Source organism: Carcharodon carcharias, chromosome 3, assembly GCF_017639515.1.
Source record: "Carcharodon carcharias isolate sCarCar2 chromosome 3, sCarCar2.pri, whole genome shotgun sequence".
Classification (NCBI taxonomy): Eukaryota; Metazoa; Chordata; class Chondrichthyes; order Lamniformes; family Lamnidae; genus Carcharodon; species Carcharodon carcharias.
Window position 1 is genome coordinate 25,012,585 of NC_054469.1, and position 21,570 is coordinate 25,034,154.

At 43.3% G+C, this 21,570-nt stretch overlaps 1 protein-coding gene across 1 annotated transcript in view; it reads left to right on the forward strand.

Moving 5' to 3' along the window:
- LOC121275977 (tetratricopeptide repeat protein 21B-like) overlaps positions 1–21,180 on the forward strand; it is a 117,680-nt gene extending 96,500 nt beyond the window's left edge. Inside the window, exons 24-30 of the mRNA XM_041183921.1 lie at positions 228–378; positions 6,108–6,269; positions 8,912–9,110; positions 12,981–13,205; positions 15,401–15,521; positions 20,405–20,472; positions 21,103–21,180. Of these exons, the coding sequence (XP_041039855.1) occupies positions 228–378; positions 6,108–6,269; positions 8,912–9,110; positions 12,981–13,205; positions 15,401–15,521; positions 20,405–20,472; positions 21,103–21,180 (1,004 nt within the window). The remainder of the gene's footprint in view (positions 1–227; positions 379–6,107; positions 6,270–8,911; positions 9,111–12,980; positions 13,206–15,400; positions 15,522–20,404; positions 20,473–21,102) is intronic.
- The last annotated feature ends 390 nt before the right edge of the window (positions 21,181–21,570 follow it).

Below are 21,570 nucleotides of genomic sequence, written 5' to 3' on the forward strand. Positions count from 1 at the left end.
TATGTATTGAGTTTCCCTTTGAAAGTTGCGATTAAATAATTCATATTGTGTTGAATGAAGGTCTTTTTCCAAGGACAGGTTGGATGCTCTGTCCATCTTGTTCATCAAACCATCTATTTACAAAAAAAAAATGTTTATATATTTTTTAAGAACATAGTAGTTAGCAAGGATTTACACCACTATTAATTATCTGTAAATGTGCTCATTTTTTCCTCTCCTTTGGGTAGACAGCTTCTTGGTCTTAAGCAAGTTAATTAAGCTGTTCAGAAAAACAGGCAGACTTGATAAAGCTCCAGAATTTTTGGACCTAGCAGAGAGGAAGTCAACAAGAACAGTTGCAGAGCCTGGGTTCAACTATTGCAAAGGCCTCTATCTCTGGTAAATGAAGATTCAATGAATTGTGATGACTTGCATGTTTGCTCCAAAATAATCTAGAATAAGGTGTGAAAAATACAGCTCATGGGCCAAACGCAAGCCTCCAAGCCCCAGTGGTTTGACCAACAAGGCCTAGCCAGTTCAAACCTGTTTTCACGGCTTCTTGTTCAGCAGGTTGGACTGTTTGGAATGTGAAGGCCAGCAGGTTTAGAAATGGTTATTCTTAGTCCTGGTGCCTCAATGGTAAATGAATCCAAAATCAGATCCTTTAGTATCAGCGCCTTGAAATAAACACAAGTTAGTGCATAGTTTCTGGGCAGACTTTTCTAATCAGGATGGCCCACTAATGCTTTTATCAGGGATGTTGAGAAAATGGACAGAAATCCATTACTCTAAACTTCTGTCCCAATCACACCTGTTGTTCATGTTCACCCCGGAGTGGGGCAGCAGCATTAGAGCACAAGGACGTGGAGACCCGCTGAAGTCAATGGAGTGTTGAAAGGCTCGCCACATTTTACAGCCCCGCCTGCGCCGCAATGAGGCTGTAAAATTCCACCCATGATGTCCAAATGTTGCCTGCAAAATTTTCTGGGCAGGGAAAGTTTAATAGCCACCAGATAAAGTAGGTAGTAAGGGTCGCCTGGCAGTACCTGAATACTGCAAACACTAATTCCATATTTATTTAATTAACTGAATTTAAATTCCACAGCTGCCAGGGTGGGATTTAAACTCATACCTCCGGCTCATTCGTCTGGATCGCTGGATCTTTAGCATCCAGCAACAGTCTTTATCTGTACCAGGGTATAGGAAGCCAACTTTTCAACCAACCTTTCACCTGAATTTGCCCTTCATTATGTTGAAGCAAGAATTCCTAGGGATTTTCTACGTGGGGTGGGTGGGCAGTGATATTTTCCACCTCCCACCATTCACCTGAGGTAAGGATGCCATACTGTAAATACCTTGGCCATCTTCATGAGCCACTCAGCTAAACAACCAAGCTCAGGCAGAGGAAGAGTAATTAACTTTGCCGCCCCAGGCTAGGGAAGAGAAAAATCAACCAGGGTTCCTAATCCTGATCACTGTCTGGTGAATTCAATTGAAAAATCAATGTGCACTCCTTACCCAGCCTGGCCTATAATGTGACTGCACCAGAAGTGGCCAAATCAGCCATTTGATATGCTTTGTTCGTTCATGGGCATTGGGAGCCAGTGGCAAAGCCAGGATTCAGTGCCCATGCCTAATTGTCCTTGAGAAGTTGGTGGTGAGCACCTTCTTGAATACACCCAAGTGGCTTGCTAGGCCATTTCAGAGGGCAGTTAAGAGTCAACCAACATTTCTGTGAGTGTGGAGTCACTTGTAGGCCAGACCAGCTAATTTCCCTTCTAAGTGAACCTGTAAAGTTTTAATGATAATCCAGTAGTTACTGGGATTATCTTTTTAACTCCATATATATTTCACTGAATTTAAATTCCCCACCTGTCATGATAAGATTTGAACTCATGTCTCCAGCTTATTACTCTGGATCTCTAGATCATTAGCTCTAACATAACCACTATGTTACTGTACCACAATCAGTTGTAACCAACTGCTTCAAGGCAACTAAGGATGAGCAACACCTGCTGGCCTTGTCAGTGATGTCCTCATCCAAAGAATGAATTCCTAAAAATATCAGATGAGGATATGATAGGACCATGGCTGTGATCCTGAATGAATTCTGCTGATTGGACCAACAATTTACCATCTTAGTGACATCACACTAAGAACAATCACTCGGACAAAGTACCAGTGGACGGATGGTGCCTCTGCAATCAGGTTCTCATGCGAGTCCTAGTCTTCAAAACAGGAGCTTTTTTTCCTCCATTCCTTCTTGGGATGTGGGCATCCAACATTTTTATTGCCCATCCCTAATGCCCTTCAGATGGTGGTGGTGAGACACCTTCTGGAACCGCTGCAGTCCATGTGTTGTAGAAACACCCACAGTGATTTTTTGGAAGGGAGTTCCAGGATTTTGACCCAGTGACAGTGAAGAACGGCAATATATTTCCAAGTCAGGATGATGTGTGGCTTGGAGGGGAACTTGCAGGTGGTGGTGTTCTCATGCATCTGCTGCCCTTGCCCTTCTAGAGGTCACAGAGTGGAAGGTGCTGTCGAAGGAGCCTTGAAGAGTTGCTGCATTGCATCTTGCAGGTTGTACAAACTGTTGCCACCATGCATCAGTGGTGTAGGGTGTGGATGTTGGAGGTGGTGGATGGTGTGCCGGTCAAGCGGGCTGCTTTGTCCTGGATGGTGTTGAGCTTCTTGAAAATTGTTGGAGCTGCTCTCATTCAAGCAAGTGGAGGGTACTTCATCATGCTCATGACTTGTGCCTTGTAGATGGTGAACAGGCTATGGGAAGTCAGGAGGTGAGTTACTCTCCGTAGAATCCCCAGCCCCTGACCCGTTCTTGCAGTCACAGTATTTATATGGCTGGTCCAATTCAGTTTCTGGTCAATGGTAACCTCCAGGATGTTGATAGTGGGTAATGGTTCGATGATAATGCCATTGAATATCAAGGGGCGATGCTTAGATTCTCTCTTGTTGGAGGTGGTCATTGCCTAGCACTTGCATGGCACAAATGTTTCTTGTCACTTATCAGCCCAAGCCTGAATGTTGTCCAGGTCTTGCTGCATGTTGAGATGGGTGGCTTTAGTATCTGAGGAGTCATGAATAGTGCTGAAAAGCTCAATCAGCAAACATCCCCACTTCTGATCTTATGATGGAGGGAAGGTCATTGATGAAACAGCTGAAGATGGTTGGGCCTAGGACACTACCCTGAGGAACTCCTGCAGTGATGTCCTAGGACTGAGATAATTGACGTTCAACAACCACAAACTTTGTGCCAGGTATGACTCCAACCACTGGAGTTTTCCCCCTGACTCCCACTAACTCCAGTTTTACAAGGGCTCCTTGATGCCACACTTCATCAAATGCAGCCTTGATTTCAAGGGCAGTCACTCTCACCTGAGCTCTGAAGTTCAGCTCTTTTGTCTGTGTTTTGATCAAGGCTGTAGTGAAGTCAGGAGCTGAGTGGTAGAACCCAAACTGAGTGTCAGTGAGCAGGTTGGTTCTGCTTGAGTGTTTCACCCAGAGGGTGGTTGGAATCTGGAATTTGCTGAGGAGGTGGTAGAGGCAGGAACCCTCACAACATTTAAGTAGTATTTAGATGAGCACTTGAAACGCATAGCATAGAGGGCTACGGGCCAAGTGCTGGAAAATAGGATTAGAATAAATAGGTGCTTGATGGCCAGCACGGACACGATGGACCGAAGGGCCTGTTTCTGTGCTGTATAACTCTGACTCTATAACGCCTTCCATCACTTTGCTGATAATCGAGAGCAGGCTGATGGGGTCATAATTGACAGGGTTAGATTTGTCCTGCTTTTTATGGGCAGGACTTACCTGGGCAGTTTTCCACATTGCTGGGCAAATTCCAGTGCTGTGGCTAAACTGAAACAGCTTGGCTAAGGGTGCAGCTGGTTCTGAATCACAACTCTTCAGTACTGTTGCTGGAATGTTGTCAGGGCCTTTGCAGTATCCAGTGCCTTCAGCCATTTCTTGAAATCATGTGGAGTGAATCAAATTGGCTAGACTGGCATCTGTGATGACGGAGGCCTCAGGAGGACATAGAGATGGAACGTCCGGTCAGAACTTCTGGCTGAAGATTGTTGCAAATGCTTCAGCCTTGTCTTTTGCATTGATGTGCTGGGCTACATGATCATTGAAGATGGAGATATTTGTGGAGGCTCCTCCTTCAGTGAATTGTTTAATTAACCAACACCATTCACAACTGGATGTGGCAGGACTGCAGAGCCTAAATCTGATCCATTGGTTGTGGGATCACTTAGCTCTGTCTGTTGCATACTGCTTTTGATGTTTGGCTTGTAGCTTCACCATGCCCTCCTGGCATACCCCCCTGCACTCTTCACTGAACCAGGGTTGATTGATTCCCCTGGTTTGATGGTATTTGTAGATTGGGGGATGTGCAAGGCCATGAAGTTACAGATCGTGATTGTAAATAATTCTGCTGCTACTGCTGATGGCCCACAGCGCCTCATGGATGTTTGGTTTTGAGTGGCTAGATCTGTTCTAAATCTATCTCATTTAGCACAGTGGTAGTGCCACACAACATGGAGTGTACCTTCAATTGAAAATAGGACTTCATCTCCACAAAGACTGCGCAGTGGCTGCACCTACCAATACTGTCATGGACAGATGCATCTGCAACAGGTGGATTGTTAAGGACAAGGTCAAGTAGGTTTTTCCCTCACCACCTGCTGCAGACCCAGTCTAGCAGCTATGTCCTATAGGACTCAGCCAACCTGGTCAGTAGTGGTGCTACCGAGCCACTCTTGATGATGGAGATTGAAGTTCCCCCCCCTAGAGTACATTGTGCTCCTTTGCCACCTTCAGTACTTCCTCCAAGTGGTGTTCAAAATGGAGGAGTATTGATTCATCAGCTGAGTGAGTGCAGGAGGTGGTAATTAGCAGGAGGTTTCCTTGCCCATGCTTGACCTGATGCCATGAGACTTCATGGGGTCCAAAGTTGATGTTGAGAACTCCCAAGTCAACTCCCTCCTGACTGTATACCACTATGCCACCACCTCTGCTGGGTCTGTCCTGTACATACCCAGGAATGGCAATGGTGGGGTCTGGGTCGTTGTAAAGTATGATTCCATGAGTATGACTATGTCAGGCTGTTGCTTGACTAGTCTGTGGGGCAGCTGTCCCAATTTTGGCACAAGGCCCCAGATGTTAATTTGCAGGGCCAACAAGGCTGGGGTTGCCATTGTCATTTCCAGTGCCTGGGTCGATGCCAGGTAATCCAGCTGGTTTAATTCTTTTTTGTAGACTTTGTAGCGGTTTGATCCAACTGAGTGGCTTGTTCGGCCATTTCAGGCTGCATTTAAGAGTCAACCGCATTGGAGTCACATGTAGGCTAGCCCAGGAAAGGACGGAGGATTTCCTTCCCTAAAGGGCATTCGTGAACCAGATTGGTTTTTCCTGACAACCATTTCATGGTCACTGTTATTGAGTCTAGATTTTTAATTCCAGATTTATTAACTGAATTTAAATTCCACCAGCTGCCATGGTGGAATTCAAACCCCTGTCCCCAGAGCATTGATCTGGGCCTCTGGATTATTAGTCAATGACATTACACCACCACCTCCCCAGAAATGAAAGTAATGGGGGAAATAAAGAAACTTTAACTCTTAAGAGGTTTTGAGTGTTACTCACAATTAAAGCTTGCGGTGGAAGAATTAATCCAGGCTGGTCTCTTGATTACAAAAATAAAAACAAAAAACTGCAGATGCTGGAAATCCAAAACAAAAACAGAATTACCTGGAAAAACTCAGCAGGTCTGGCAGCATCGGCGGAGAAGAAAAGAGTTGACGTTTCGAGTCCTCATGACCCTTCAACAGTTCTGTTTTTCCAGGTAATTCTGTTTTTGTTTTGGTCTCTTGGTTACAGCTGGTTTATTTCCAAGACAACTAGTAGCTTCCACACAGTGTTCCAGCTGTACCTTTTTATTCTATTCAGTTGGGATAATTAATGCCCATCACTAGCAATTGGTTTTAACAAGATGATTGCCATATTAACATTGAGAACTTTGCTACTGCTTCTGAATTGCTTACATGAATCAACCTTACACAGCAGGCAGCGTCTGCCATATGTTATTATATTTCTGCTGACAGGTATACAGGGCAACCAAGTGGAGCACTGAAACACTTTAACAAAGCTCGCAAGGACAGCGACTGGGGGCAAAGTTCCATTTACAGCATGATCCAGATATGTCTTAACCCAGACAACGAGATCGTAGGAAGCAACCTGTTTGAAACCCTGGATGAAGACTTCAGGTTTGGTGAAGCCATCTTATTTCCACATTTCATTATCTGGCTGAGCGTTTGATATAACCCAGTTGTCTCCAATGAAATGTTCGGTTTTAACAATAAATAAGTTAATCAAAACAAAGATAAATTATTCAGAACAATCAGTATCTGAAAAGAATTTCAGGCTTTGAGTTGAATTAATGGAGAGTCCCACGCGAATATTTGCCCTAATCTTTCTCTTTTGGATGCGGACCAAGTTGCTGTACATTTTGGATTTTATTTCAGATTTAAATTTTCAGGTCCCCTCCAAGTCTCACGCTCTCCTGACAAACCTAACTACACCAGATAGACTGTAGCAGGATCATGAAGGCAGCTCATCAACAGATCCTCAAGTTAGGGATGGGCAATAAATGCTGGCCTTCTTAAAAAATGTTTCTCTGCTGTCCTGCTTAGATCAGCGGGCTCTGCTCAGATAAGGATTGAATCTATGACATTGCTAGGACCAGGGCCTTACAGCCCCTCCCATCCGACAAGCTATTATGGGCCTGCCGAACTGAATGATGATTTAAATGGCTGACTGCATCCACCGGGGGGTGGGGGGGTTTGGGGGGGCGGGGGGGAGACACACCATGGTGGGGCTGTAAAATCCTGGCCTATGTGAGATGGAAACCGTACTTTGAAGCCATCAGTACTTTTTTTTACTTTTTTTTATTCGTTCATGGGATGTGAGCATCACTGGCAAGGCCAGGATTTATTGCTTATCCCTAATTGCCCTTTATATAATGTGACACTTAAATACACTTTATTATACATTGCATTGGGCAAGGAATTAAAGTGTTCCTATAATATAATATAATATAGTCATGGACAGATTGAATTTGCTCTCTTACTACCCATAATCAACAGGTTTTGTATGGAAAGAGGTATGTATTTTCTTACCCTTGGAGTGAAATTCCAATTAAATAATTCAACAACAAGCTTTTGTGCGTTTAAAATAAAGTTATTTATTTTCATACACTTACCCCAAATTAACACAATGTCACACACTCAGTCTCACAAAATTGGATACAGATAAAGATAGTGAACTTTTACAGATAACCGCTAATTCAGTCTCTGATTTATGATTTCCGGTCTCCCACCTGGCATGCCTGTGGTTTCTTGAATGGATTTGATGATTTAAAGTTGAAGTGAGGGTTTTGTAAAGTGAAGGGTTTAACAGCTGGTTGTGAGGTTTCTTGGAGTCAAATATCCAGGAGGTTGGTTCACAGATGAACTTTGAAACTGCAACAGATTAAGTACTTTGGCTGCTTGATGACTTGCAGCTAGTTTCAGAGTCTGGTTCTCAGACTGGCTCATGACGAATGGTTCTTAAAAGACAAAGATGGCCAAGAATACATTTTGAGGCTTGGCTGAGAGCCCAGACATCCATTACTTTGATGAAATTCCTGAGCCCCAGGGAAAATATTGCTTGATCGACAGCTCTGGCTCTCTGATCTCTGCTGCCAATTTCACAATGTTTGATTGCTGTCAATTTCACAATGTTTGATTACACAAGAGGTTTCAAGTGCTTGCAGTTTCTGGCATTGATGCTTTAAAGGATCTGGATAATAGACACGTTTATTGGGCTGTGCTGAAAGGGCTTTTTTAACATAGTTTCAAGTAATGAATGAATAACTTTTTAAAAGCTTATTTTTACACATATTATTGCCACTATAGTGTTCATTAGTTCTATACAGTGTATAGTGGGTTAATGGGCATAGACGTGCCATAGTTTTGTATAGAGGGCACAAGAGGCCATGAGGCTGGTGGGGGGGTGGTGGGGTTGGGGGGGGGGGTGGTGGTGTAATAGCTTTGCATAGGGGGCATGAGGAGGATTTTTTGAACTCACCTTTTAAAAAGTCCCCTCATGCAGATTATGGTTCACGACACTTCTGAGGTGCCATAAACCGTAAAAACCTGGCCTGACTGCATGAAAATTGCCAAGGAGTGCAACATGCTTATCTCCACAATGGAGCTGGCCAGGTTGGGAGTGCCAGGTGTGGGCTCATGACTCGAACCAACCCACACCCTTAAAAGGCACTCCTGGGAATGGGGTCACGAATCCTGGAATTGGGGCCTGCCTGCCATTTTTAAAGGGCTCCTGAGTCATCCCAACTCAGCAAAAAGCCAGGCCATCGGTCTATGAGTCTATTGACTCTGTGTTTTGAGTAAGCTTTGAACAATGGCAGGTTTGAATTCCACAGATAACATTTGACTTGGTATGTTGATTCCAGGGGGAGTCCCCAGCCCATGGTAACTCAATTCAGAACTTTCCAGAAACTTGATAGCCTGCGTTGAATCAGCAAAAGTCTCCTGACCTCCCAACTTTACAGTTCATCAGTGTCCATCTTAAACAAGTAAAACAGTCCCAGAAGCTTTCATGTGAGCTCAGTCCATGTATAAAATTATGAATATGAAATCTCTTTACTTGACACAACACTACAGTTTTAATAAATTAAATAATAGTTTACTTTAAGCAAGTTAACGTTTCTGCTATAATATGAATGTCATACAAATGCACTAAATAGTCATTTATTACTATCACCAGATGTAATATCTAGGCTGAAATTTCTGAAAATTGTTCAAATTGCTCTATTTTTCCCCTCCTTTTTAAAAAAAACCCGGAACAGTGGAGAGTCCAACGAAAAGGAGGAGACAGACCAGCTCGCAGTAAGGACAGCAGAGAAACTACTGAAAGATTATCATCCTCAAACACAGGAAGAACAGGAGCAACGGATATTGCTGCAGAACAGTTGCCTAATGGCCACTAATGATCGTTCTAAAGTGGAAACAGCCCTCGACATGTTCACAGAAATGGCCTCTGTCAAGGTGAGCAGTCGGGTAAGCTATACAGTGTAACTCCTGATGACGATCGACCAAGTGCCAGGTGCGCATTCAGCTCACACTGCATCCCATCAGCAGACGCGTGGTTTCTCCCACTGCTGACTTCATCGATGTACACCCATCAGCCAGTTGCCAACACTGGTTTCCACCTGCGGGAGTGGTGATGTTGCTTGCTCAGCCGTGTTGTCCAGCGCCCACTGTCTGCTAGTGACCTTTTCCCTCCACCGCCCAACGACGCTGGCCTCTCTCCTGATTCTCCTGTCCTTGGCCGTTGCAAGCTGCGGTCTATCGAGCAGTGTTGATGATCAGTTATTTCAGGATGCCAAAAATAACATGCATGGCAATCTCAATATTTTTCACATCACGATTAGCTTTTGCAAAACTCCCTAAATCAGAAAATTATATCGCATAAGCACATGTGAACATCTCTGCACTCTGGGAAATAATGTACAGCAAAGTGCAACTTCGAAAGCAGAGTTTACTGATTGACATTTGGTTATTAATAATGGGGCTAAGCACGGCATATGAACATATGAAACAGGAGCAGAGTAGGCCATTTGGCCCCTCGAGCCTGCTCCACCATTCAATAACTGAATCATTTGTGTTTTGAATTCCATATTCCGATCTGCCTCCGATAACCTTTGATTCTCTTGCCTAACAAGATGCTATCTACATCTGCCTTAAAAATATTCAATGATCCCCACCTCCACCACCTTCAGAGACAGAGAGTTCCAAAGTCGCACAGCCCTCTGAGAGAAAAAAATTCTCATTTCTGTCCTAAAAGGGCAACCCCTAATTTTAAAATGGTGCCCCCTAGTTCTGGACTGATCCACAAGAGGAACCATCCTTTCCATGCCCACCTTGTCAATATTGTATACTTCAATCAAGTCACCTCTCACTCTTCTAAACTCCAGTGGAAACAAGCCCAGTCTGTCCAACCTTTCCTCATAAGACAAACAACTCATTCCAGGTATCAATCTAGTAAACCTCCTCTGAACTACCTCCAATGTATTTACATCCTTTCTTAAATAAGGAGACCAAAACTGCATACAATATTCGAGATGTGGCCTCACCAATGCCATGTATAACTGAAGCATAACATCCTTACTTTTGTTTTCCATTTCTCTCATAATAAAGGATAGCATTCCATTAGCCTTCTTAATTACTGGCTGTACCTGCATGCTAACTTTTTGTGACTCATGCATTAGAACACCCTCTGCACCTTGGAATTCTGCAGCCGGTCCCTGTTTAAGTAATACTCTGCTGTTTTATTCTTCCTGCCAAAGTGAACAACTTCACATTTTCCCACATTATACTCCATCTGCCAGATTTTTTCCCATTCACTCAACCTATCTATATCCGTCATCAACCTCTTTATGTCTTCTTCATGACATACTTTCTACCTATCTTTGTGTCATCAGCAAATTTAGCTACCATGCCTTCACACCCTTCATCTAAGTCATTGATATAAATTGTAAAAAGTTGAGGTCTCAGCACAGACTCCTGCAGGACTCCACTCATCACATCCTGCCAATCAGTAAAATACCCATTTATGCATACTCTCTGTTTTCTGTCAGCCAGCCAATCTTCTTTCCATGCTAATATGCTACCCCCATACCATGAGCATTTATTTTCCATAATAATCTTTGATGTGGCACCTTATCAAATGCCTACCAGAAATCCAAGTGCAGCATGTCTACAGGCTCCCCTTTATCCACAGCATATATTACTAGTGCCCAGCTATAACCTCCTTAATGATCGATTCTAACACCTTCCCCACAACAGACATCAAGCTAACTGGCTTATAGCTTCCTGATTTCTGCCTCCCTGTCTTCTTGAATTGAGGGGTTATATTTGCTACTTTCCAGTCCAATGGAACCTTTCCAGAATCTAGCGAATTTTGGAAAATTAACACAAACGCTTCTACTACCTCATCGCCTCTTTCAACACCCTAGGATGAAGTCCATCAGCACTTGAAGTCTTGTCAGCCTGCAGTTCCATCAGTTTGCTCAGTACCTCTTCCCTGGTGATTGTAATTTCACCAAGTTCCTCTCTCCCTTCCACCTCCTGATTTACAGCTATTGCTGGAATGTTTTTTGTATCCTGTACAGTGAAGACAGAAGCAAAATATTTGTTAATTTCATCTGCTATTTTCTGATTATCTACTATTAACTCCCCACTGTCACTCTCTGGAGGATCAACACTCACTTTACCTACTCTTTTCCTCTTTAAGTACTCATAGAAACTCTTGCTATCCTTTTTTACATTCCTAACTAGCTTCCTCTCATACTGTAATTTCTTTCTCCTGATTAACCTTTTAGTCATTCTCTGCTGTTCTTTATATTCTGACGAATCATCAGACCTGCCACTCACCTTTGCACGGTTACATGCTTTTTCCTCAAGTTTGATGCTTTCCTTAACTTCTTCTTTAGTTAACCAGGGACGGTGGGTCCTTCCCTTAGAATTTTTTTTTTAATCCAGAGAGAATTCCATAAATCTGTTTCAGTTTTTCTACAGATCTGTTCTATTTTAATAATCAGAGCTCTTCATTCACTGGCTTTACTGGCAGTGCAAATATAAGTTCAGAAAGTGTACCCTCTAAAGTTGCAGCACCACCAAGGTCAACCAGAGCGATAACATGGAAGGCCATGGAGGTCCATTCAGTTCACAACTCTTTGGAACAAGCAGCAGAAAGTAGTGAATATACCTTATTAGATTCCCCCACTGACTTTATTTTGAAAGTCATCCATTCAGTAGCCACTTATTAAACAACGCCTTGTGTTAATAGGCATTAAAGTATTCATGCACTTTCATGAGATCCAATGCTAGTAACTGGAGATTTCTAACATTTTTTAAAAAACCACTTTTCTCTCCTTCTCACTTGCATGCATTGGCGTGTTGCCAGGGCATGGGTGCTAGGCGCTTTCCAGTCCCATGCACAAGCAACTATTCTTGATGAATGAATTTAGTTTGTGACTGTTGCAGTGATAACAGACCATGAGAATCATCAGAGTCCGGGATGATCGTCACTCAGCATCAACACACCTACACACTCACGTACACATTCCAGTTGGAATCATTGGATGGGTTTCAGCAACAGGCCAATTTCTGGCCAATTTCCTTTGCTTTACCTCAGTGGCTCTGAAGCCAATTATAGTCTCAAATTCAACATAGGCCAGAAATTGAACTTGAGATCTGGGAAAATAGATACGAGAATAGGCCATTCAGCACTGATCCACCGTTCAACTAGATTATGGCTGATCTGAAACTTGGCTCCATTTACCCTCTGATTCCATATCCCTTAATACCCCCATGGAACAAAAACACTATCAGTATTAGTTTTGAAATTTTCAATTGACCCCCAGCCTCGACAGCTTTCTGGGGGAGAGAGTTCCAGAATTACACTACCCTTTGTGTGAAGAGTGCTTCCTGACCTCAATCCTGGCTCTAATTTTAAGGATGTGCCGTCTTGTTCTGGGCTTCCCCACCAAAGGAAATAGTTTATCTCTATCGACCTTGTCAAACCACTTAATCATCTGACACTGCTCAGTTGGATCACCCTTTAATCTTCAATATTCAAGAAAGTACAAGCCTGGTTTGTGCAACTGGAGACCTCCTGGTTTCTATGTCTTTACCAATTGCTCCATTAGAGTAACTTGGCAGAGAATACTTAAAGCCATAACAGTCTGCTGTGTAACAATGTTGATGTTTCGCTTGATAGCACATCTCAAGGATCCAAATATAGATTGAAAATTTGTTGCTTTCTGTTGATTATAACTCAATAATGTGAAATATTACATACCATCCCTGCTAACACTTTATGGAATTGCTGCTTGCAAATTATTTATTTTTCAGAAGGACCACATTCCTTCACTCCTGGCCGTAGCTCAAGCTTGCGTGATCCTAAAGCTGATTCCTCGGGCCAGGAACCAGTTGAAGAGAATAACGAAAATAAACTGGAATTTGAAGGATGCTGAGGAGTTTGAGAAGAGCTGGCTTCTGCTGGCTGATATTTACGTTAAAGCAGGAAAATACGAGCTTGCAACAGAATTGCTGAAACGCTGCTTACAGTACAATCAGGTGGGCTACTGCTAACGAATTTAGTAAAAGTGTGCCAGTATTGTCCTCCTTAATCTGAAAACACCTTTCTGTTTGAAACTGTCTGGTTGTGTAATGTATATATACACCTTTGTAAAATAAATATTTGATAATAGGCTTAGAGATTAAAACACACAAACAGGAATAAACCATTCATGTCTTCGAGCCATTTAATAGATTGTGGCTCACCTCTGCTTCAGCTCTATTTCCCTGCCTTAGCTCCACATACTTTAGATACCCTTACCTAACAAAACTCGATAAGCTTTAATTGTCCCAGCATCCAAACCATTTTGTGGGAGAGAATTATAGATTTGCACCACGCTTCATGTCAAAATGCACTCCTGATTTCCCTCTTGAAAGGCCCTCGCTCTAATGTTAAGATTATGTCCTCTTGTTCCCCCCCACTGATTAGAGGAAAGACTTTGTGGTGCAGTGGTAATGTCACTGGGCTAGTAATCCTAGCAGCTCAGGCCAATGCCCTGAGGGCACGGGTTCAAATTCTATCATGGCAGCTGTGGAATTTAAATTCAATTAATACATTTAGAATTGAAAACTGGTCTCAGTAATGGTGACCATGAAATTATCATCGATTGTCATAAAGACCCATCTTGTTCTCTAATTTCCTTTAGGGAAGGAAATCTACTATCCTTACTCAGTCTGGCCTACATGTGACTCCAGACTCACAGCAATGTGGGTGACTCTTAACTGCCCTCTGAAATGGCTGAGCAAGCCACTCAGTTCAAGAGCAATTAGGGATGGGCAAGAAATGCTGGCCTTGCCAGTGATGGGAATGTTGCATGAAAGATTAAGTAGAAAAAAATCATCCCTCAATCTTTTAAACACAAGGGAATGCATGCCCAAGTTTATTCAACCTGTCCTCATAGTTTAAGCCGTCAATACCTGGTATTATTATTCTGGTAAATCTGCGCTGCCGCCTTGCAAGGTCCATATGGCCTTCCTGAGATGCGATGCACCAAATGGACCTGTGTTCTAAACGGATTCTGACAAGGTTCTATACAGCTGAATATTAAGAGCTAGAAAGTTGAAGCCAGCAGACATTCAGTGTAACAAACCTATTGGCTTTAATGGTATTGGCACTCAGATTCTTTGCCTATCAGTTTTAAGTATCCCTTTGAACTGGGGTCACTGAATCTGAGTAAACCAGTGATCTTTGTAACTATCCACTATGCTGGTTGCCGCTGAATTTAGTACAATCCAAAGGAAATTGGTGAACTGGATGATGATAACTTACTAGAGCCTATCCTGCACAATATCAAAGAGATGCGGTCCTGCTGTTAATCCTACAAGATCATGACAGGGACAGCACCACAAATGCTACTTGTAGTTAAGCCAGGTGACCATGTTTTTAGCAGGAATGCAGAAGACAATGCATTAGCCACTTCCACTTCAGTTACAAAAACTCTGCATACATCTTCTTTTGCTGCTGGAGGATGGCGACATTACTCAGAGTCCCTTTCCCTTAACACAAAAGTTTTAAAACTATTACTGGAGCAACCATAGGGAGAGTGATTTCTAGCAATCTATGTGGGTGTACCTACACCCCATGGACTGCAGCAGTTCAAGAAGTCAGCTTACTACCACCTTCTCAAGGGCAACTAGGGATGGGCAATAAATGCTGGCCCAACCAGCAAAGCCCACATTCCATGAATGAATAATAATAATAAAGTTTCTCCAAACCTTTCTATGCTTCCCATCCCCTTCAGCATCATATCTGTCTTTATTTGTTTCCTTCTGCTTCACCCTGTATGCCACTTATTATACAAAACAAAAGTATTCATTCACCAAGATAAAACTTGATTCGTGGTTCCATATTATGTAACCAGTACTTGTTGTAATCAAGAAATATGCTTGTCCGTCGATTAGCAGCAGAAAACTCCTGGCTTGAATATGATTTTCTTTGACAACTTACCATGAATCAGCTGGATTTACGGTTCATTTCACTCATATGTTGAAAAAATCTTGCTTACTATTATTTGTAAACATGTGAAAAATGATGGAGAAGCAAAGATCCTCTAGTCTATCCAGCCTGTCCCACGTAATACCTTGTGCATCACAATACATAAACTCCAAAGGTTGTGAAATGTGAATTATTTATTTGCTTCTTTAAATTGGTTGTAAACAAATTTCCCTCGGTTTCTTTTTTTTAATCTGTCTAGTCTTGTTGTAAGGCATATGAATACCTAGGGTTTATCATGGAGAAAGAGCAGTCCTACATGGATGCAGTTACAAACTACAAATTGGCCTGGAAGTGCAGCAATGAGGCAAACCCTGCTATTGGTAAGCTCATACATCTCCAGTTGTTAATGGGCAACTTTAAATTAGTAAGACGGAGGATATCGATAATATCGTGAGAAATCAGGACTGGGTACGTTGCAGGAAATTTAAACGATGGGATTTGGTTTAAGAAATTGGAATTCTAGTTTTCCAGATCCCTAAATCTGGTTTCCGGCAGGTTTCCTGATTGGTTTTCCGAATTGTATTCAGTTCTAAGAGAAAGAATGTCACAACACAACAAAAAGGTCAGCTGTGATCTTATTAGCAGCACAGGCTTGAGGGGCCATATATGAACATGAATGTAAGAAATAGGAACAGGATTAAGCCATTTGGCCTCTCAAGCCTGCTCTGCCATTCAATAAAGTCATGGCTGCTCTGATTGTGGCCTTAACTCCATTTTCCTTTCTGCATCCTGTAACCCTTGATTCCCTTGTAGATCAAAAATCTGTCTAACTCAGTTTTGAATATATTCAATGACTCAGCCTCCACTGCTCTCTGGGGTAGATCCTGGAACTCCTTTCTGAACAGCACTGTGGGTGTACCTACAACAGATGGACTGTACTGGTTCAAGAAGGTGACTCATAGCCACCTTCAAAAGGGCAATTAGGGATGGGCAATAAATGCTGGCCTAGCCAGCGATGCCCACATTTAAAAAAAAATCATTTGTGGGATGTAGGCCAGCATTTATTACCCATCCCTAATTGCCCTTGAGAAGGGGCTGGTGAACTGCCTTTTTGAACAGCTGCAGTCTCTGGTATAAGTACACCCAAGGTGCTGTTAGGGAGGGAGCTCCAGGATTTTGACCCAGCGACAGTGAAAGAACAATGATATATTTCCAAGTCAGGATATTGAGTGGCTTGGAGGGGAATTTCCAGGTGGTGGTGTTCCCATGTGTCTGCTGCCCTTGTCCTTCTAGATGGTAGTGGTTATCGGTTTGGAAGGTGCTGTCTAAGGAGCCTTGGTGAGTTTCTGCAGTGCATCTTGTAGATGGTATACACTGCTACCACTGTTCGTTGGTAGTGGAGGGAGTGAATGTTTGTGGAAGTGGTGCCATTCAAGTGGGCTACTTTGTCCTGGATGGTGTCAAGCTTCTTGAGTGTTATGGGAGCTGCAGTCATCCAGGCAAGTGGAGAATATTCCATCACACTCCTGACTTGTGCCTTGTAGATGGTGGACAGGCTTTGGGGAGTCAGGAAATGAGTTCCTCGCTGCAGGATTCCTAGCCTCTGACCTGAACTTGTAGACACAGAATTTACATGGCTAGTCCAGTTCAGTTTCTGGTCAATGGTAACCCCCAGGATGTTGATAGTGGGGGATTCAATGATGATAATGCCATTGAATGTCAAGGGGCGATGGTTAGAATCTCTGTTGTTGGAGATGGTCACTGCCTGGCACGAATGTTACTTGCTACCTCCAAGCCTGAATATTGTCCAGCTTTTTCTGCATTTGTACATGGACATCCTGTGAAAGAATAAAATAAAGAGAATTTCAAAGATTAATGACCCCCTGAGAGATGAAATTCCTCTTCATCTCTGTCTTAATCTGTCTTAATCTCTTATTCTGAAACTGTGGCATGAATTTTATGCCCCGCACCCCAGCCAGGATATTTGCAGGTGAGGGTGTATGTAAAATAAAGTGGGTGTCCAGCCCACTGTTTTCCTGCCCATACCCAACCTGTTCCCACACTGCGATGATGGGGAGGGTGTGCAAAGCGCCAGGCAGCCTGGCCGCCTATTAAGTGGTCAGTTAATGGCCACTTAAGGAACTCAGTCTGCCTTCGCCACTAAAATATTTACACAACCGTCTCCCCTTTATGGCGGTGGTGTAAATATATCCACTGGAGAGGGCAGAAGGAAGGTGACCAGCTTGGGAGGTTTCCCTGCACGAGCTAAGGGTGGGCAGGAAGTAGAGGGTATACCTCCTTTGGAGGGGTCCTCTGTGCCCATTGAGGGTACCCCCACTAAGATGCCCCCTTTTGTGCCTCACCACCTGGCCTCTAAGACCTGACACCTCCTTTCCTTTTCCTATCTAGGGTCATGAAAACGTGTCTGCCCAAAAGTCGTAGACTTACCTTGAGCTATCTTCAGTTCTTCTTGGGAACCCTTGTAGACCCAGCAGTGGCCACTACTGTGTTCTGGCGCTGCTGGGATTAACCGGCAGCTCTCGAGGCCAGGCCAGTTTCGAAGAAGAGTCACATTAGACTCGAAATGTTAACTCTATTTCTCCCTCCACAGTTTGCTGCCAGACCTGTTGAGCTTTTCCAGCATTTTCTGTCTTTACTTCAGATTTCCAGCATCTGCAGTGTTTTGCATTTATTCACATTTGGGTTCACTTGCTCCAACCCCCTCCTGGGCCATTTTCCTGGAGGTGGGGCAAGGTGGCAGCATTTGTGCCTACCCAGAAGCAACGGGTAGCCAACTGAGCCAATAAAAAGGTCTCCCCAGGTGGCAGGGCAGAACAGCTGAGAAGAGATGGCCTCTGTGCAGCAGACCAGTAGGGGGGCAGCACTCCAGGCGGTTTCAGAGGCGCTTCCGCCCTGATTGTGTTCAGAAGTAGCCACGGGCTGCATGTGGAGGGGCTATCCCACATGCACGGTCCTGTCCAGCTGCAAAGGTCTGTTTTCAATTTTAAATTAGAAAGAAGGTGGGAGAGATGGCACAGCCATAATCGGAGTGAGGGGAGAAGACGGAAGGGGGTCAACCACAGTTGAAAGGACTGACAGATTTCGAGGAGCAGGCAGCCCAGCTGGCAGGGCTGCAGTGTAACAGATCCATCAGAGATGGAGAGATTGGCTTGCAGCCTCCATCCAGTGCCCAATCCCACACTTACCTGCCATGGAATCCTGCCGCTGTTTTCAAGGACGACCCTTTTCTAATTCATTTTTGGGATGTGGGTGTCACTGGCTGGGCCACCATTTATTGCCCATCTCTAACTGCCCTTGAGAAGCTGCTGGTGAGCTGCCTTCTTGAACTGCTGCAGTCCTTGTGGCATTGGTACACCCAGAGTGCTTTTACGGAGGGAGTTCCAGGATTTTGACCCAGCAACTGTGAAGGAACGGCGATATATTTCCAAGTCAGGAAATTGAGTGGCTTGGAGGGGATCTTCCAGATGGTGATGTTCCCAGGTTATCTGCTGCCCTAGTTCTTCTAGATGGTAATAGTTGTGGGTTTGGAAGGTGCTGCCTAAGGAGCCTTGGTGAGTTTCTGCAGTACATCTTGTAGATGGTGCACAGTGCTGCCGCTGTTCATCGGTGATGGAGGGAGTGAATGTTTGTGGAAGGGGTGCCAATCAAGCAGGCCGCTTTGTCCTGTATGCTGTCGAGCTTCTTGAATGTTGTTAGAGCTGCACTCATCCAGGCAAGCGCAGCATATTCCATCACACTCCTAACTTGTGCCTTGTAGATGGTGGACAGGCTTTGAGGAGTCAGGAATGAGTCACTCATTCCTAGGGTTCTTGCCTCTGACCTGCTCCTGTAGCCACTGTACTTATATGGCTAGTCCAATGCAGGTTCTGGTTAATGGTAATCTCCAGGATGTTAATAGTGGGGGGTTCATTGTTAGTAATACCATTGAATGTCAAGGGGCCATAGTTAGATTCTCTCTTGTTGGAGATGGTCATTGCCTGGCACTTATGTGGCGCGAATGTTACTTGCTGTTTGTCAGCTCAAGCTTGGATATTGTCCAGGTCTTGCTGCATTTGGACATGGACTGCTTCAGTATCTGAGGAGTCATGAATGTTGCTGAACATTGTGCAATAATCAGCGAACATCCCCACTTCTGACCTTATAATGGAAGGAAGGTCATTGATGAGGCAGCTGAAGATAGTCCTCCACCTTCAAGAGCACATTTACCATCCTTAATTGGACAGCAAAGCCTTTCCTCTAGCCATTAATTGGCCAATTTAGAGAAAATCACAGATGAATGGCTGTTTCCCCACGTTGCAGACTTCTGACCCCCAGTTGAGATTCATGGCTGTGTTCAGAAGCTCACCAGTAAATTGTGTCCCTGAAGATAGATGTAAGAGTCCGGTTTGCAAATGCTTCGCGGAGAGGTCATTTTTAGTTCTTCATGTTTTCTTCTTAACCTCTGATGACTTTCTTTGGTGATATTTTGAGTTGTGATGTTGGCTATTTGAGTGTGAAGGGAAAGCCTTTTATTCAGTTTTTGCGCCAGGTATCAACATCGGTCACACTCAACTACAGAACAACTAGTTGCAAAACTTAAAAAACTCCCATCTCCTGTACTCCAACAATGTTCCTCAGATAATCCCCCTACACTGCACCAACGTGACATTTTTCATTTCTTACAACACACTATCCTTTTGGTTTCTGGTAGTGAGTGGCTACGTTGGCCTAATTACAGCCAGATTTGCACTGTAGATGAATAGGTTGTCTGTATGGGTGTAAGCCATAAAGGGGAGATGGTGGCATAATGGTACTGTCACTGGACTGGTAATCCAGAGACTGAGGCTTACACTCTGTAGATATGGCAGCTGGTGGAATTTGAATTCAATTAATAAATTTGGAATATAAAGATAGTAATGGTGACCATGATCACTATCGTTGATTGTCCTAAAAACCCATCCGGTTCAATAATGTCCTTTAGGGAAGGACATCTGCAGTCTGGCCTACATGTGACTCCAGACCCACAGCAATGTGGTTGACCCTTAACTGCCCACTGAAAAGGCCTAGCAAGCCACTCAGTTCAAGAATAAAAAAGGAGAACCCTTACTGTTGACTAAGGAAAGAAACTTTGAAATGAGTTTAGGGTGACAGGTATACCAATCTACTCATTTCTCAGTTGCTTAGATTTTTGTACGTTTGAATGGAGGATATGTGAATCCTAATAGCCTCTTTAACTCTATACATCTCTTTTTTTTCTGTGTAGGTTACAAACTCGCTTTCAATTACTTGAAAGCAAAAATGTACGTGCATGCAATCGACATTTGTCACAAGGTTTGTATTATGTCAAGAGGTTTTAAACTAAAATATTATATTTACTAAAAAAAAAGATGGAGTTGGGTTTTGCTCCTTTTTTAATAAAAATGTATGTGGCCTCCAAGGGTTAAATTAAGAGGTGATATTACTGTACGCAAACTCAGGTTACTTTCCTTAGAACTGAAAAGTTAAATGGTGATTCGATCAAAGATTAAGATATTGAGAGGAACTGATTAGGTAGATAGAGAGAAACTACATCTGATGGTTGAGATTGATAGACTTGTTAACCAACGGTTTGAGGGAAAGGACAAAGGCAGGTATGTGGTATTTGATCACAGATCAGCTATAATCACACTGACTGGTGGAACAGGCTCAAGGAGCGAAATAACCTACTCCTGTCTTCTGATGTAGTACAAGAGAGTTTCTTTTTCTAAAACAATTTACTACAGCCTGTGAAATATAAAAATCATTGAATAAGCCTCCTGAATTACCAGCAGCAGAGCTTGGGAGGCCAGTTGCCCATTCCAGTGGACGCCTTCCCAAAACCGTACGGTTGGGAATCCTATTCAGTCAGCTCTATAAATCTTGCATGTAATGTTGTATGTATAGGCCATTTGTTCTTGATTGTTTTACCTTACCATTTTTCAGGTACTGAAAAGTCATCCCACTTATCCAAAGATTCGAAAGGAGGTTTTTGAAAAGGCTCAATCTTCTCTTAAGCAATGAGAACTCGATTGTAATTTCATAAAATCCAAGAAACTTGTGCACGTACAAGTATCCATTGAGAATAAAACTCATGAAGATCGGGTTCATTGGCATCAATAAAAAGAAGCTTGTACTTGTTAATTTACCTTTTGTTACCACTAGGATGGGAGCAGTGCGTAAATTATCAAGCCCCACCACTCAGCAGGCCTTCCCATTAATTTAAATGTTTAATTTTCTCACCGAAATGACCAATTGTGTGCCTCTACTTCCAGTACCCAGGAGAAAAGGGACTTTGACCAGGTTTCTTTCAAAAAACTCAGAATCACACAGTGCAGAAGAGGCCCTTTGAGTCTGCACCGAAAGGTGAGAAACACCTGACCTACCTACCTAATCCCATTTACCAGCACTTGG